The following is a 17875-nucleotide window of genomic DNA, read 5'->3' on the forward strand; positions in this document are numbered from 1 at the left end:
AAAACCCAGCAGCATTGCAGTACTTGACACACTCAAATCGGTGCGCCTGGCAAACTCTGTTTAAAAGGCACTTAAATATTTTGTCTTCTCCATTCACCCTGTGAATAGCGCACATACACAATCCATGTCTTAACTGTCTCAAGGCTTAAAAATCCTTCTTTAACCCGTCTCCTCCCCTTCATCTACACCGACTGAAGTGGATATCAATAAGGGATCGTAGCTTTCACCTGGATTCACCTGGTCAGTCTGTCATGGAACGTGTTTTGTACACTCACTGATTATTTGTGTAGTTTTAATGAGGAGGATGTTGATACATAAATCCATAAGAGTGTGGCTCTGTCCTCTCTCACCGATTCATAACATCACTGTAATAAAATATCCAGTCTTGAAAGTGTGTGTGCGTATATGTGTATGTACGTGAGAGAGCGATAACCTCAGATATACTGTGCATCTTGTCTGACATTTGTTCCAACAAAGTAACATACAAAAAAAGTGAAGAACTGTGAATAGCGTTTGACAGGTTCCATACTGCAGCAAACACCTGAGCCTCCTGATCACCAAGGCTTGTGACAAACAAAAGCATTGACTTGACAAACAACAGAAGAGAGATGCGGAGGAGTGGTTATTTTTAAGATCTCACACACACTTACTTACCTGAAGTAGAAGTTGCTGGACAGGTCCACATTCTGAAAGATCCTCACGTATCTATAAGAGGAGAAATAAACAGTCCCAATCTCTTATGGTTATGACCTGCACGTCATAACCAGGAGAGCATGGTTAGTTCAGGAGAGCATTTGAGCTAACCCTAACTCCTTTCCTAACATTAACCTAATTCCCCTAACCTGCCACGTGGCTGCGTAAGTTCTCCTAACCTGCTATGAAAAAGTAACTTCTGGTCGTAGCTGTATCCCACCTAGTCAGAACCTCTAATACTAGTGGCAGGAGTTTTTCATGTCACATCACCACAGTCACATCACCGGAGTTGTCAGGTCACATAGGAAACAGTCCTAGTCTTTGAGATATAACATCATACATGTTACTTTCTCATCTCAATGAAAAGGGGAGACTAGAAAATGCTTAGCTGGTCACACTTGGTTAGTGGGTCAGTGAAGCCGTCACACTGTGTGTGTAAACTGAGAGAGAAACAAGTGAGAGAAAGTGGAAGGAAAAGAGAAAATATCCAGTGGGGTGTGAGATGTTGGGTATATAACGGTTGACCTACTGTACCTGGCCTCGTCAGGATGTGTCACCCTCACTGAGTCATTGGGGATGTAGATCATGTTAGTATCCTCTATCTTGTATATGGAGTGACCACCAATGTCGGCCATCTTCCTCCGCTTGGTGATCAACACGAGGTAATAACCCTCAAGGAATCGGACAAAGCCTGCAAGACCAGGACAATGAATACACATGAACAGCACACATAAGATTAATATTACTATAGGACACCTCAAACCACCCAGATAACTTATACAACTCATATTAAACTTTTAACATGAACCTTTCCATCCTCAATGTTTTTTTCAAGACACATTTTCATACATCTATGTACAATATCTATTCTCATCTCAACAATCAAATGAATGCATATCTATGTGTGTGTGTGTGTGTGTGTGTGTGTCTTCATGATAGATGAGACCACTTGTTTTTCATGCTGCATGACCACAACACACTCACAGTCTGTTCATCTGTCTTACATCCTTCATTATCACATTCAAAATCTTTATTTTCAATTATATATATTTTCAATTACAAAATAATATGTTTTCAGTCCTGGAATGTGTATACTGCTTCACGGAAAAGCAGAATAGATGTTCTCTGAGAGCTTATTATTGTTTGTCAATCATATTAGTCAGGCTGTTTTCATATGATCTCCTCTTAGAAGTCACGGACCGCTAGAAACACAGACTATTAGCGCCATGTCACTTGGGCCAGGGTTTCCTAAACTCGGTCCTGGGCCCCCACTCCGATTTACGTTAATGGGAGGGGATGAGATCATAGGTTACGCATCCTCCTGGAGGAAATGATCTACTGGGGATAGATGAGAGAAACCTCCATAGAAACAGCATAGGACACACATTCATATGGATATATGTTTGAGGATTGGGGGTGAGAGAATGGAATTTTGTAACTCAAAAATCATACCCTTACCCATTTTACACCATCAGAACCACCCATTCTCTTGCCGTGACACATTGACATTCAATTTCCCTGCTTTGTCTGGGTCGGTGTGAGCGATTTCCTATATCAGTGGTTTCCAAATTGAACTCAGTCCGGCTTTCAACTTACTCTTGAAAGTTGTAATAGTAGAATGCAAAAGGTGTCATTTAGAAATTGGGTAGTGCATCATCAGTTCCTCTTGTCATGTCTGTCATCGCAAACCTTAGAGAGCTATTTGTCCAATGCTGGAAGGTGTGACATTAGTGCTAGTACGAACTCGGACCCAGGCGCAGAGAAACACAACAGATTGAGGTAAGGGTAATTCCAGAATATTTACTTAAGGTCTTCTTAGCAAAACAACAAAGCAAGTGCATACGAGAACACTGAACAAAACAGGAGACCTGAGCAACTGGACCAGTCCACAGAGGAACCTAAATAGTCATCCAGCAGGTGATCCCAATAAGCCCAATCAGGGTCACCTGGATACTGGAAGTAACCCAAGGGTGTTCTCCAGTGGCAACCTCAGGTAGTGTACTCAAGGGAGAAAACCTGACCTGTGACAGAAGGGGGGGCCTGAGTGAAAAAGTTTGAGAACTCCTGTTCTAGATCACCATCCAGCTCGATACAGAGGACTTCCAAGAAATGTTTCTCTGTAGGCCTTGCCATGTTACCTACGTAGCCAATTGCAATGATAGTCAATTTCAGATAGAAAAATAGATTGGGTGTCTGTGGGTGTGAATGTTTAAACTTTAAACAAAATTAGTGCTGAACGATTAACTGAAAAGTTGGTCCGTGGGGCGACGCACAATTGGCCTAGCCTCGTCCGGGTTAGGGAGGGTTTGGCCGGTAGGGAAATCCTTGTCTCATCGTGCACCAGCGACTCCTGTGGCGGGCCGGGCGCAGTGCACGCTAACCAAGATCGCCAGGTGCACAGTGTTTCCTCCGATACATTGGTGCGGCTGGCTTCCGGGTTGGATGCGTGCTGTGTTAAAAAGCAGTGCGGCTTGGTTGGGTTGTGGGTCGGAGGACGCATGACTTTCAACCTTCGTCTCTCCCGAGCCCGTACGGGAGTTGTAGCGATGAGACAAGATAGTAGCTACTAAAAACAATTGGATACCACGAAATTGGGGAGAAAAAAACGGTAAAATACAGAAAAAAAAAGAAAAGAAAAAAAAGAAAACCGATCTCTCAAATGTCATCATTACGATTTGTTTTTGTGCAGGCGCCCCGTGCCACCCCTGACAAGATACCGCCTTAGGTGGCTGGCTGCCCATGTCGCCTATACCTAAATCTTGCCACTTCGCAAGCCACAGCAGCAAAGTCCTGTTTGGCACTACTGTGAAGTTAAAAAAGAAGGAAATACAACTTAGCGAGGTGGAATTGAGGTACAGTAATGATAGTACAGGTGCAATGCTTAACCATCTGAAAGGGACTGACCGTGAGACACAGCAGTGGGAAGCAGGTATGTTAAGGGTGCTGCAGCACTCCCTGATAAAATCAGAATATTTTTTCTCTCTCTCAAAAGTAGTGAACTGTACCTTTACTATTCCTGTATGAACGCACCTAAATAGCAGAATCCCCCACCCCCATATAGTTTTAATGTAAAAAATGAAATTCTCCATTTGTCACATCCATAGTTTAGGTGATAAGGTATCATGGGCAGAGGTGGCCTGCACCCTGGCTTACATGCACTTCACCTGTGTGTGTGTGTGTGTGTGTGTGTGTGTGTGTGTGTGTGTGTGTGTGTGTGTGTGTGTGTGTGTGTGTGTGTGTGTGTGTGTGTGTTATATACACACACACACACACACACACACACACACACACATACATACAGTTGAAGTCAGAGGTTGACATACACCTTAACCAAATACATTTAAACTCAGTTTTTTGCAATTCCTGACATTTAATCCTAGTAAAAATTCACTGTCTTAGGTCAGATAGGATCAATTTATTTTATGTGAAATGTCAGAATAATAGTAGAGAGAATGATTTATTTCAGATTTGATTTCTTTCATCACATTCCCAGTGGGTCAGAAGTTTACATACACTCAATTAGTATTTGGTAGCATTGGCTTTAAATTGTTTAACTTGGGTCCAACGTTTCCAGTAGCCTTCCACAAGCTTTCCACGAAAAGTTGGGTGAATTTTGGCCCATTCCTCCTGACAGAGCTGGTGTAGGATTGAGGTCAAGGCTTTTTGATGGCCATTCCAATGCCTTAACTTTGTTGTCCTTAAGCCAATTTGTCACAACTTTGGAAGTATGCTTGGGGTCATTGTCCATTTGGAAGACCCATTAGCGATCAAAATTTAACTTCCTGACTGATGTCTTGAGATGTTGCTTCAATACATCCACATAATTTTCTGTCTTCATGATGCCATCTATTTTGTGAAGTGCACGAGTCCATACTGCAGCAAAGCAACCCACAACATGATGCTGCCATCCCCGTTCTTCACGGTTGGGATGGTGTTCTTCGGCTTGCAAGCCTCCCCTTTTTCCTCCAAACATGAGGATGGTCATTATGGCCAAAAGTTCTATTTTTGTTTAATCAGACCAGAGGACATTTCTACAAAAAGTACAATCTTTGTCCCCATGTTTTTATTTTATTTCACCTTTATTTAACCAGGTAGCGACATGGCCAAGATAAAGCAAAGAAGTGTGACACAGACAACAACACAGAGTTACACATGGAGTAAACAATAAACAATAAACAAGCCAATAACGCAATAAACAAGTCAATGACACAGTAGGAAAAAAAAGAAAGTCTATATACAGTGTGTGCAAAAGGCATGAGGAGGTTGGCAATAAATAGGCCATAGTAGCGAAGAATTAAAATTTAGCAGATTAACACTGGAGTGATAAATGAGCAGATGATGAGGTGCAAGTAGAGATACTGGTGTGCAAAAGAGCAGAAAAGTAAATAAAAAAACAGTATGGGGATGAGGTAGGTAGATTGGGTGGGCTATTTACAGATGGACTATGTACAGATGCAGCGAGCGGTTAGCTGCTCATATAGCTGATGTTTAAAGTTAGTGAGGGAAATATAAGTCTCCAGCTTCAGCGATTTGCAATTCGTTCCAGTCACTGGCAGCAGAGAACTGGAAGGAAAGGCGGCCAAATGAGGTGTTGGCTTTGGGGATGATCAGTGAGCTACACCTGCTGGAACGTGTGCTACGGTTGGGTGTTGTTATCGTGACCAGTGAGCTGAGATAAGGCGGAGCTTTACTTAAAGATGACCTGGAGCCAGTGGGTCTGGCGACGAATACGTAGCACGGGCCAGCCGACTAGAGCATACAGGTCGCAGTGGTGGGTGGTATAAGGTGATTTGGTAACAAAACAGATGGCACTGTGATAGCAAACTGGATGCAGTCTGAGTAGAGTATGTGCAGTTGCAAACCGTAGTCTGGCATTTTTATGGCGGTTTTGGAGCAGTGGCTTCTTCCTTGATGAGCGCCTTTCAGGTTGTCGATATAGGACTTGTTAACTGTGGATATAGATACTTTTGTACCTGTTTCCTCCAGCATCTTCACAAGGTCCTTTGCTGTTGTTCTGGGATTGATTTGCACTTTTCGCACCGAAGTACGTTCATCTCTAGGAGACAGAACGCATCTTCTTCCTGATGGGTATGACGGCTGTGTGGTCCCATGGTGTTTATACTTGCGTACTATTGTTTGTACAGATGAACGTGGTACCTTCAGGCATTTGGAAATTGCTCCCAAGGAACCAGACTTGTGGAGATCTACAATTGTTTTGCTGAGGTCTTGGCTGATTTCTTTTGATTTTCTCATGATGTCAAGCAAAGAGTCACTGACTTTGAAGGTAGGCCTTGAAATACATCCACAGGTACACCTCCTATTGACTCAAATTATGTCAATTAGACTATCAGAAGCTTCTAAAGCCATGACATAATTTTCTGGAATTTTCCAAGCTGTTTAAAGGCACAGTCAACTTAGTGTATGTAAACTTTTGACCAACTGGAATTGTGATACAGTGAATTATAAGTGAAATAATCTGTCTGTAAACAATTGTTGAAAAAATTACTTGTGTCATGCACAAAGTAGATGTCCTTACCGACTTGCCAAAACTATAAGAAATGTGTGGAGCGGTTGAAAAACAAGTTTTAAATGACTCCAACCTAAGTGAATGTAAACTTCCAACTTCAACTGTGAATGTATATATATATATATACACTGCTCAAAAAAATAAAGGTAACACTTAAACAACACAATGTAACTCCAAGTCAATCACACTTCTGTGAAATCTGTCCACTTAGGAAGCAACACTGATTGACAATAAATGTCACCTTCTGTTGTGCAAATGGAATAGACAACAGGTGGAAATGATAGGCAATTAGCAAGACACCCCCAATAAAGGAGTGGTTCTGCAGGTGATAACCACAGACCACTTCTCAGTTCCTATGCTTCCTGGCTGATGTTTTGGTCACTTTTGAATGCTGGCGGTGCTTTCACTCTAGTGGTAGCATGAGACGGAGTCTACAACCCACACAAGTGGCTCAGGTAGTGCAGCTCATCCAGGATGGCACATCAATGCGAGCTGTGGCAAGAAGGTTTGCTGTGTCTGTCAGCGTACAGTCCAGAGCATGGAGGCGCTAGGAGACAGGCCAGTACATCAGGAGACGTGGAGGAGGTCGTAGGAGGGCAACAACCCAGCAGCAGGACCGCTACTTCCGCCTTTGTGCAAGGAGGAGCAGGAGGAGCACTGCCAGAGCCCTGCAAAATGACCTCCAGCAGGCCACAAATGTGCATGTGTCTGCTCAAACGGTCAGAAACAGACTCCATGAGGGTGGTATGAGGGCCCGACGTCCACAGGTGGGGTTGTGCTTTTGAGCTCAGGTGCATCCTGTTTCCATTGATTGGACATGATTTGGAAGGCACACACCAGTCTATATAAAGGTCCGACAGTTGACGATGCATGTCAGAGCAAAGAACAAGCCATGAGTTCGAAGGAATTGTCCGTAGAGCTCTGAGACAGAATTGTGTCATGGCACAGATCTGGGGAAGGTTACCAAAAAATGTCTGCAACATTGGAGGTCCCCAAGAACACAGTGGCCTCCATCATTCTTAAATGGAAGAAGTTTGGAACCACCAAGAATCTTCCAAGAGCTGGCCGCCTGGCAAACTGAGCAATCCGGGGAGAAGGGCCTTGGTCAGGGAGATGACAGAGCTCTAGAAGCACTCCACCAATCAAGCCTTTATGGTAGTGTTGCCAGATGGAAGCCACTCCTCAAGGCACATGACAGCCCGCTTGGAGTTCGACAAAAGGCACTTAAATTCTCTCAAACCATGAGAAACAAGATTCTCTGGTCTGATGAAACCAAGATGGAACTCTTTGGCCTGAATGCCAAGCCTCACGTCTGGAGGAAACTAGGCACCATGCCTACGGTGAAGCATGGTGGTGGCAGCATCATGCTGTGGGGATGTTTCTCATTGGCAGGGACTGATAGACCAGTCAAGATCGAGGGAAAGATGAACGGAGCAAAATACAGAGAGATCCATGATGAAAACTTGCTCCAGAGCACTGAGGACCTCCGACTGGAGAGAAGGTTCACCTTCCAACAGGACAACGACCCTAAGCACACAGCCAAGACAACGCAGGAGTGGCTTCGGGACAAGTCTCTGAATGTCCTTGAATGACCCAGCTAGAGTCTGGACCTGAACCCAATCGAATATCTCTGGAGAGACCTGAAAATAGCTGGGCAGCCACACTCCCCATCCAATCTGACAGAGCTTGAGAGGATCTGCAGAGAAGAATGGGAGAAACTCCCCAATTACACGTGTCAAGCTTTTGGCATCATACCCAAGAAAAATCGAGACTTTAATTACTGCCAAAAGTCCTTCAACAAAGTTCTGAGTAAAGGGTCTGAATACTTATGTAAATGTGATATTGCAGTTCTTTATTTTTAATAAATTTGCCAAAATTGTCTAAAAACAGTTTCTGCTTTGTCATTATGGGTTATTGTGTGTAGTTTGAATAAGGCTGTAACCGAACAAAATGTGGAAAAAGTAAAGGGGTCTGAATACTTTCTGAAGGCACTGTATGTGTATACCTGTGCGCCCTTGCTTGCACACATCTGTTTGTTGTTCTCCCCATTACTGTATGTAGATCAGGGCTGATGGGGGATGAATGGCATTCACACTACTGTCAGACCTATTACCTGTTGGTACAATTCTACAAACACACTGGCCCGGAGATGGTTGGAACAAGGCACCATGATTAAAGTGTCAAACTACTGAATGTCATCTGACTCAGCCTCCAAGTAAATGGGTTTGTGCGTGTGTGTGTGTGTGTGTGTGTGTGTGTGTGTGTGTGTGTGTGTGTGTGTGTGTGTGTGTGTGTACAGAAACGACACAGAAGGATAATAAGGCTGTGTGACGCTCCCCTCTCAGGATCCCTTCTTCCCTCCGTTCAGTGTGAACTTGATCTCAAAGCTTGACATTTCTACTAGCAAGAGCATCACAACCCCACATTAGCAGCCATTTCACTTTGAGATGCTTCATTCTTCCAGGGAAAAAGACAAAATACATCTCTCAGGTTTAGACACTGAAATCACCAATTAAGTAACAAAATTGGTTTTCAAGAGAAAAATGTGGGAAAATGGTATAACCAGCAGGAAGTTGGTTATTGTCAAACTTCAAGTGGCCACTGAAGGCCTTGAGAGATCAGGTCGTGTAACATGCTTATGAGAGTAGAAACAGGCATAGAGACTAAGGCCAGAAATACATTTGAATGGGGTTGGATTACGCTTTTAAGCCTTTATTTGGTCAATTAAGTAAACCAAAACAAGTGACTGCATTGATTAGCCTCTTGTAAAAAATGTTTTTTAAAAGAGCCTGCTAGGAGCACTATCTCTATAATATCTCTGAACCCTCCAAAGGCTACACATCTCAGCCAAAACCCTCATGTGCAGTACTCACAAGACAAGACATGCCGACAGGCTCATGGCCGTTCCTATGGCAACTGGTAGAGGAGAAGTAGTTGTGAGGACTGAGGGTCCAAGGAGGACTATCTTACCCACGATGCCATAGGCTGACACAGCTCTGGACAGACCTGAGGAGCCCTTCTGGCCCATCTTGGTGCGGTTGCCCAGATCCAGACGTCCCAGGAGCTCCCTCACCTCCTGCTGGTTGTAGACATGCTGGGGACAAGAGGGACGTATTGTTAATAGTGTGCTTCTGGATTCTTTCAAACTGAGCTTCTGGCTGAGACAGGTGCAAGCAGTAGAAACAGCACATCCCATAGACATCTTGGGACTAAGCCCCGGCTTTGGTCAATATGTTTTTCTGTGCTAGCATTAGGATTTCAGAACACTGAAAAACATTTTAATATTAATTCTGCTGTGATCACAACATAACGTCTCAGACAGTACATCCATTCCTTCTGCAGAGAACAGAACCGTACATACTGTACCAGTGGAGGCTCCTCAGCGGAGGAAGGGGAGGACCATCCTCAGTGAATTTCATTACAATATAAAGTGAAACATTTAAAAATAAGTTATCCTTTTTAGATAAAACTACACTAACTATATTCACATCACCAAAAAAAGTATTAGAACACACTGTTTTTCAAAGAAGGTCTACAATAGCCTCAGCAGCACTCTGTAGGGTAGTACCATGGTGTAGTTGGAGGACAGCTAGCTTCTGTCCTCCTCTTGGTACATTGACAAAACCTAGGAGGCTCATGGTTCTCACCTCCTTCTATAGACTTACACAATAATTATGACAACTTCCAGAGGACGTCCTCCAACCTATCAGAGCTTTTGCAGCATGAACTGAAATGTTGTCCACCCAATCAAAGGATCAGAGAATGAATTTAGTACTGATAGTATAAGCTGAAGCTCGCTAGCACTGCAGTACATAACATGTGGAAAGTAGTTGACTCAAAAAGAGAGAAAGACAATATTTGAACAGTTTGGGGGAAAAAATTATTTCTTCCAAAATTAAGGAAAAGCAAGAGAGAGAGAGAGCAAGATATATTTTGTAGTATAGTCAAATTGCAGATAGCTAGTTTAGCCTACTCAAACACCCGACTCAAACAGAGAGGGATGCTATGTTAACTAGCTGGCTATGGCTGTCCAACACTGGAACTCTTCCAAGTCAAGGTAAGTTTTTGGTTTTACTAATTTATTGCCAACGAGGCCCGCCAGTGTAACTACTAAACTGATTGCTGCTGACTTCACTATACTGCATGATTGTAGTGGGTTTATTAACAACTTACTTCTAGCACGACATGACAACAATGTAGGCTGTGTAAAGCAGTTAGCAGTCATATGAAGGTTTGACTTGGAAAGGTTTTTTCAAAGACAGCTGATGTGTTATGCACTGGTCCTCAAGCGAAGAGGTGAGAGGAGGAGAGAGCGCGTAGATAGATTTGAGAAGCAATTATATATATAGTACATTTGGTAAGTATTCAGACCCCTTGACTTTTCCACATTTTGTTACTTCACAGCCTTATTCTAAAATAGATTAAATTGTTTATTTTTCAAAATGTTATTTATCTTGGCAAGTCAGTTAAGAATAAATTATATTTACAATGACGGCCTGCCCCGGCCAAACCATAACAATGCTGGGCCAATTGTTCGCCGCCCTATAGGACTCCCAATCACGGCCGGTTGTGATACAGCCTGGAATCAAACCAGGGTCTGTAGTGACGGCTCTAGCACTGAGATGCTGTGCTTAAACCACAGCGCCACTCGGGAGCCCTCATCAATCTTTTAAAAGATTATTAAATATCACATTTACATAAGTATTCAGACCCTTTACTCAGAACTTTGTTGAAGCACCTTTGGCAGCGATTACAGCCTTGAGTCTTCTTGGGTATGACGCTTGGCACACCTGTATTTGGGGAGTTTCTCCCATTCTTCTCTGCAGGTCTTCTCAAGCTCTGTCAGGTTGGATGGGGAGCGTCACTGTACAGCTATTTTCAGGTCTACAGAGATGTTCGATCGGGTTCAAGTCCGGTCTCTGGCTGAGCCACTTTAGGCCATTTAAAGCCACTTAAAGCCACTCCTGTGTTGTCTTGGCTGTGGGCTTAGGGTCATTGTCCTGTTGGAAGGTGAACCTTCTCTCCAGTCTGAGGTCCTGAGCGCTCTGGTGCAGTTTGTCATCAAGGATCTCTCTGTACTTTGCTCCGTTCATCTTTGCCTCGATCCTGACTAGTCTCCCAGTCCCTGCCGCTGAGAAACATCCCCACAGCATGATGCTGCCACCACCATGCTTCACCGTAGGGATGGTGCCAGGTTTCCTCCAGACGCGAGGCTTGGCATTCAGGCCAAAGAATTCCATCTTGGTTTCATCAGACCAGAGAATCTTGATTTTCCTTTTGTCAAACTCCAAGCAGGCTGTCATGTGCCTTTGACTGAGGAGTGGCTTCCATCTGGCCACTCTACCATAAAAGCCGGATTGGTGGATTGCTGCAGAGATGGTTGTCCTTCTGGAAGGTTCTCCCCTCTCCACAGAGGAACTCTGGAGCTGTGGCAGAGTGATCATCGGGTTCCTGGTCACCTCCCTGACCAAGGCCCTTCTCCCTCGATTCCTCAGTTTAGCCGGGCGGCCAGATCTTGGAAGAGTCTTAGTGGTTCCAAACTATTTCCATTTAAGAATTATGGAGGCCACGGTGTTCTTGGGGACCTTCAATACTGCAGACATTTTTTGCCACCCTTCCCCCAGATCTGTGCCTCAACACAATCCTGTCTCGGAGCTCTACGGACAATTTCTTCGACCACTACCTTGGGTTTAATCAAGTTGTAGAAATATCTCAAGGATTATCAATAGAAACAGGATGCGCCTGAGCTCAATTCCGAGTTTCATAGCAAAGGGTCTTATGTAAATAAGGTATTTCTGTTTTTTATTTTTGCTAACATTTCTAAAAACCTATTTTTGCTTTGTCATTATGGGGTATTATGTGTAGATTGATGAGGAAAACATTTATTGTATACATTTTAGAATAAGGCTGTAACGTCAAACAAAATGTGGAAAAGTTTGAATACTTTCTGAGCTGGATGTATGTGTCTGGTATGAAAGTCAACTGTACTTGCGTGTGATCAGGGGAGAATCATTGCACCGATTCTGTTGAAAAACGTTTCTTAAAGAGAACGGGGATAAATATACCTGAATTTGTCCAATAGAAACTTTTGGACTGATGATTACACCCTAGATCAGCTAGATGCAGGCAACAGTCTGCAAGGTGGTATTTTGTGTCCCTGTCTGTCAACTTGATAGCTCAAAATTCTCTCAACCTGTGTGCATCTACGTTGTAAACGTTTATTCATCTGCTAGGTTGTAGCAACCTCATGATGGGTATAGGGAAAATTTGAGTATCATGTAGTAGTCTAAACCTATCGCTGTTACATTGAGCTGGGTGAATGGAATATGAATGACAGTCATCCAATATTCTGTAATAGAAATAAGGCCATGCTCATAAATTATTTATATTTTTTAATGTTTGCCATTTTTGTCATTTTCATTGTCACTCCAATATCACATGAATACACATTAGGTAAATGTATAAAATTGCAAGACAATTAGCTTTAAAACTGCTAAATGTTCTTTGCACCACATGACAAAATGAATAGAATTACAGGAAATAAGCTTTAAATCTGCAGAATTCTCTCCACCAACAAGAGGGGTGTGAACAGTTTGTGTCATGTACAGTGCTTGTACCCACAGAAATAGAAAGGGCACGGGTTGTTCCCCAATCCTGGGAGGGGGCTCAGAGAGAAGTTTGGGAACCCCTGATCTACAGGAACGAATGGGAGGATGATGATGGATGGAGAGAGCTCACCAGTGGACACTATGTACAATAATAACAAACCAATCAGAATCCTTATCATTCTGATGATGAGAACAAACAAATGTCCTCCACTCTCATACACTGTGGTAATGACTGACTGCAGGGGATGAGTGATAATGTAGTAGTCTCTTAAACCTTCATGAGCCAAATCTGTCACCCATACACACTTAGGACCAGGTGACTGATTGTACAATTTTCCCTGAGGGGTGCTGTACAACAAGGGCAACGGTCGCTGCTACTCTAAAGCAGTGGTTTGACGTGCAGCAACTCACCTTATCATCAATAATCGCCAGGTCCTTGGGCTCAGTGCGGTCGATTTTCAGAACACGGTGTTTGGTTTGGGCGTGATTGCTCCCCACAAGGAAATACCTCTGTAATCAAAGAACATGAAAGTGTGTGATTACATTACAGAATAAAGTACATCATGGATGAAACATCGAGCCTCACTCAACAGTAGGATGATAGCAGTGCTTTGGTCGATAGAAGATGAGAGAAAAGTACAATTTAAAACAGTGTTTAATACAAGACATGCTTTTCTTTTTCATGCAGGACTTTTCTCACTAACACAATTAAGATGCTACATGAGTCTCTTTCTTCCGACCCTTATGTGTTTCTATATTGGTGTGAGATTTGATGTGGGGACGTTCAGTATGAACACGTTGATAGTACAGTCTGGAACTGAGTTAATTCTGTCCTGTTCTACCTATCATCTACACCTCTGTGTTGCTAATGTCTGAACACGAGTGAGCCAATGAAAGGGGCAGGGCTGACCTGAAACTCTTACAACGTAGTCAATGCTGGCTCTTCACAAAACGTGTTACTCAAGCCTAGGCCGTCCTGCTGAGACCCGTAGCGTTTGCGCGCTTTTGTTCCAGCCCAGCATTAACACTTCTGATGCATCAAATCAAGTTGATGATCAGATTATCAGTTATTTTAGTATGAGGACCCATCTCTGTCCGTCTTCTGAATGCAGCTGCAAGTAACTTTGTGTTGTAAAAAAGGTATACAGTGGGGCAAAAAAGTATTTAGTCAGCCACCAATTGTACAAGTTCTCCCACTTAAAAAGATGAGAGAGGCCTGTAATTTTCATCATAGGTACACTTCAACTATGACAGACAAAATTAGATTTTTTTTCTCCAGAAAATCACATTGTAGGATTTTTATGAATTTATTTGCAAATTCTGGTGGAAAATAAGTATTTGTTCAATAACAAAAGTTTATCTCAATACTTTGTTATATACCCTTTGTTGGCAATGACTGTCACACCCTGGTCAAAGTATTTTGTGTTTATCTTTATTTATTTGGTCAGGCCAGGGTGTGGCATGGGTTTGTGTATGTGGTGTGTATGTATGGGGATTGTAGCTAGTGGGGTGTTCTAGCTAAGTCTATGGCTGTCTGAAGTGGTTCTCAATCAGAGGCAGGTGTTTATCGTTGTCTCTGATTGGGAACCATATTTAGGCAGCCATATTCTTTGAGTTTGTCGTGGGTGATTGTCCTTAGTGTCCTGATGTCATTGTTCTGTGTTAGGTTACACAAGTATAGGCTGTTTCGGTTTTCGTTAAGTTTATTGTTTTGATAGTGTTTGTGTTTAGTGTGTTACTTCATTAAACATGGATTGCAATAGACACGCCGCATTTTGGTCCGACTCTCCTTCGCATCAAGAAAACCGTTACAGAATCACCCACCACAAAGGGACCAAGCAGCGTGTCAACAGGCAAGAACAGCCCAAAGTGGAGTACAGTATGGACTATACTTCTTGGGAGGAGATAGACAGGTGGGCGGTCGACCCAGGGAGAGTGCCGGAGCCCGCCTGGGATTCGATGGAGCAGTGCGCGGAAGGATATAGGAGAATGGAGTTTGCGAAGCAAGCAAGGCGGCGCGGACGGAGGCCCCATAGTCAGTCCCAAAAATTTCTTGGGGGGGGGCTCAGGGAGAGTGTGGCAGAGTCAGGAGCCAGACCTGAGCCAACTCTCCCTGTTTATCGTGAGGAGCCAAGGAGGAGACCAGAGCCGGTGTTGGAGGTGAGCGAAACAGAGACTGTGAAGGAGTTAATGGGGAAATTGGAGGTGAGCGAAACAGAGACTGTGAAGGAGTTAATGGGGAAATTGGAGGAGAGAGAAATGAGGGAGTTGCTGTGTTGGTGTTTTAAACATGGAATTCGCCCGACGGAGCGTGTCGGGGATTTGATGGCACCTGGGTCAGCGCTCCATACTCGTCCTGAGGTGCGTGTTAGTCGGCTGGTGAAGATGGTGCCAGTCTCACGTACCAGGCCTCCTGTGCACCTCCCTAGCCTTGCACGTCCTGTGCCAGCACCGCTCTCAAGATCTCCAGTACGCCTTCACGGTCTAACCCATCCTGTGCCACCTCCACACCCCAGCCCTCCGGTAGCAGCTCCCCGCACCAGGCTTCCTGTGCGTGTCCTCGGCCCAGTACCACCAGTGCCAGCACCACGCATCAGGCCTACAGTGCGCCTCGCCTGTCGCCTGCCCTCCTCCTCTCCAGCGCTGTCGGAGTCTCCCGCCTGTTTAGCGCTGTTAGAGCCTTCCTTCTCTACAGCGCTGCCGGAGTCTCCCGCCTGTTCAGAACTGCCAGTTAGCATAGAGCTGCCAGTTAGCATAGAGCTGCCAGTTAGCATAGAGCTGCCAGTTAGCATAGAGCTGCCAGTTAGCATAGAGCTGCCAGTCTGCATAGAGCTGCCAGTTAGCATAGAGATGCCAGTTAGCAAGGAGCTGCCAGTCTGCAAGGAGCTGCCAGTCTGCAAGGAGCTGCCAGTCTGCAAGGAGCTGCCAGTCTGCATAGAGCTGCCAGTCTGCAAGGAGCTGCCTGTCTGCAAGGAGCCGCCAGAGCTGCCTGTCTGCAGGATGCCGCCAAAGCTGCCAGTCTGCAAGGAGCCGCCAGAGCTGCCAGTTAGCATGGAGCAGCCAGGGCCGCCAGTCAGTGTGGAGCAGCCAGGGCCGCCAGTCAGTGTGGAGCAGCCAGGGCCGCCAGTCAGCATGGAGCAGCCAGGGCCGCCAGTCAGCATGGAGCAGCCAGGGCCGCCAGTCAGCATGGAGCAGCCAGTCAGCATAGAGCAGCCAGTCAGCATGGAGCAGCCAGAGCAGCCAGTCAGCATGGAGCAGCCAGTCAGCATGGAGCAGCCAGTCAGCATGGAGCAGCCAGAGCTGCCAGTCATCATGGAGCAGCCAGTCAGCATGGAGCAGCCAGAGCTGCCAGTCGACCAGACTCTTCCAGATCTGCCAGTCGACCAGACTCTTCCAGATCTGCCAGTCGACCAGACTCTTCCAGATCTGCCAGTCGACCAGACTCTTCCAGATCTGCCAGTCGACCAGACTCTTCCAGATCTGCCAGTCGACCAGACTCTTCCAGATCTGCCAGTCGACCAGACTCTTCCAGATCTGCCAGTCGACCAGACTCTTCCAGATCTGCCAGTCGACCAGACTCTTCCAGATCTGCCAGTCGACCAGACTCTTCCAGATCTGCGAGGCGACCAGACTCTTCCAGATCTGCCAGTCGACCAGACTCTTCCAGATCTGCCAGTCGACCAGACTCTTCCAGATCTGCCAGTCGACCAGGATCTGCCAGTCAGCCAGGATCTGCCAGTCAGCCAGGATCTGCCGAAACCACCAGCCAGCCAGGATCTGGTAGATTCATCAACCTGCCTGAGCTTCCTCTCACTCCTGAGCTTCCTCTCACTCCTGAGCTTCCCCTCAGTCCCGAGCTGCCTCAGTCCCGAGCTGCCCCTCAGTCCCGATCTGCTCCTCAGTCCAGTGGAGTTCTGGGTGAGGACTACTAGGCCATGGTCGGCGGCGAGGGTGGACTATCCAGGGACGCGAGGAGAAGGGACTAAGACATTGATTGAGTGGGGTCCACGTCCCGCGCCGGAGCCGCCACCATGGACAGACGCCCACCCGGACCCTCCCTATTGTTTTGAGGTGCGTTCGGGAGTCCGCACCTTAGGGGGGGGGTTCTGTCACACCCTGGTCAAAGTATTTTGTGTTTATCTTTATTTATTTGGTCAGGCCAGGGTGTGGCATGGGTTTGTGTATGTGGTGTGTATGTATGGGGATTGTAGCTAGTGGGGTGTTCTAGCTAAGTCTATGGCTGTCTGAAGTGGTTCTGATGACACGCCGCATTTTGGTCCGACTCTCCTTCGCATCAAGAAAACCGTTACAATGACAGAGGTCAAACGTTTTCTGTAAGTCTTCACAAGGTTTCCACACACTGTTGCTGGTATTTTGGCCCATTCCTCCATGCAGATCTCCTCTAGAGCAGTGATGTTTTGGGGCTGTTGCTGGGCAACACGAACTTTCAACTCCCTCCAAAGATTTTCTATGGGGTTGAGATCTGGAGACAGGCCACTCCAAGACCTTGAAATGCTTCTTACGAAGCCACTTCTTCGTTGCCCGGGCGGTCTGTTTGGGATCATTGTCATGCTGAAAGACCCAGCCACGTTTCATCTTCAATGCCCTTGCTGACGATACATGGCCCCATTCATTCTTTCCTTTACACGGATCAGTCGTCCTGGTCCCTTTGCAGAAAAACAGCCCCAAAGCATGATGTTTCCACCCCCATGCTTCACAGTAGGTATGGTGTTATTTGGATGCAACTCAGCATTCTTTGTCCTCCAAACACGACGAGTTGAGTTTTTACCAAAAAGTTATATTTTGGTTTCATCTGACCATATTACATTCTCCCAATCTTCTTCTGGATCATCCAAATGCTCTCTAGCAAACTTCAGACAGGCCTGGACATGTACTGGCTTAAGCAGGGGGACACGTCTGGCACTGCAGGATTTGAGTCCCTGGCGGCGTAGTGTGTTACTGATGGTAGGCTTTGTTACTTCGGTCCCAGCTCTCTGCAGGTCATTCACTAGGTCCCCCCGTGTGGTTCTGGGATTTTTGCTCACCG

The 17875-nt window shown here is 45.4% G+C and overlaps 1 protein-coding gene and 1 non-coding gene across 2 annotated transcripts in view; one reads left to right on the forward strand and one right to left on the reverse strand.

Moving 5' to 3' along the window:
- The window catches only part of LOC139407269 (FIG4 phosphoinositide 5-phosphatase a), a 101508-nt gene that overhangs the window by 79438 nt on the left and 4195 nt on the right, over positions 1-17875 (reverse strand). The window contains exons 3-6 of the mRNA XM_071150900.1: positions 13240-13338; positions 9191-9314; positions 1228-1384; positions 655-705 (exon numbers count right to left, since the gene is read on the reverse strand). Of these exons, the coding sequence (XP_071007001.1) occupies positions 655-705; positions 1228-1384; positions 9191-9314; positions 13240-13338 (431 nt within the window). The remainder of the gene's footprint in view (positions 1-654; positions 706-1227; positions 1385-9190; positions 9315-13239; positions 13339-17875) is intronic.
- Positions 3891-4029, forward strand: LOC139408166 (small nucleolar RNA SNORA23). Its single transcript, XR_011634221.1, has one exon. It is a non-coding gene; the product is annotated as a small nucleolar RNA SNORA23 (small nucleolar RNA).

The sequence above is a fragment of the Oncorhynchus clarkii genome, chromosome 4 (genome assembly GCF_045791955.1).
Source record: "Oncorhynchus clarkii lewisi isolate Uvic-CL-2024 chromosome 4, UVic_Ocla_1.0, whole genome shotgun sequence".
NCBI classification, from domain to species: Eukaryota; Metazoa; Chordata; class Actinopteri; order Salmoniformes; family Salmonidae; genus Oncorhynchus; species Oncorhynchus clarkii.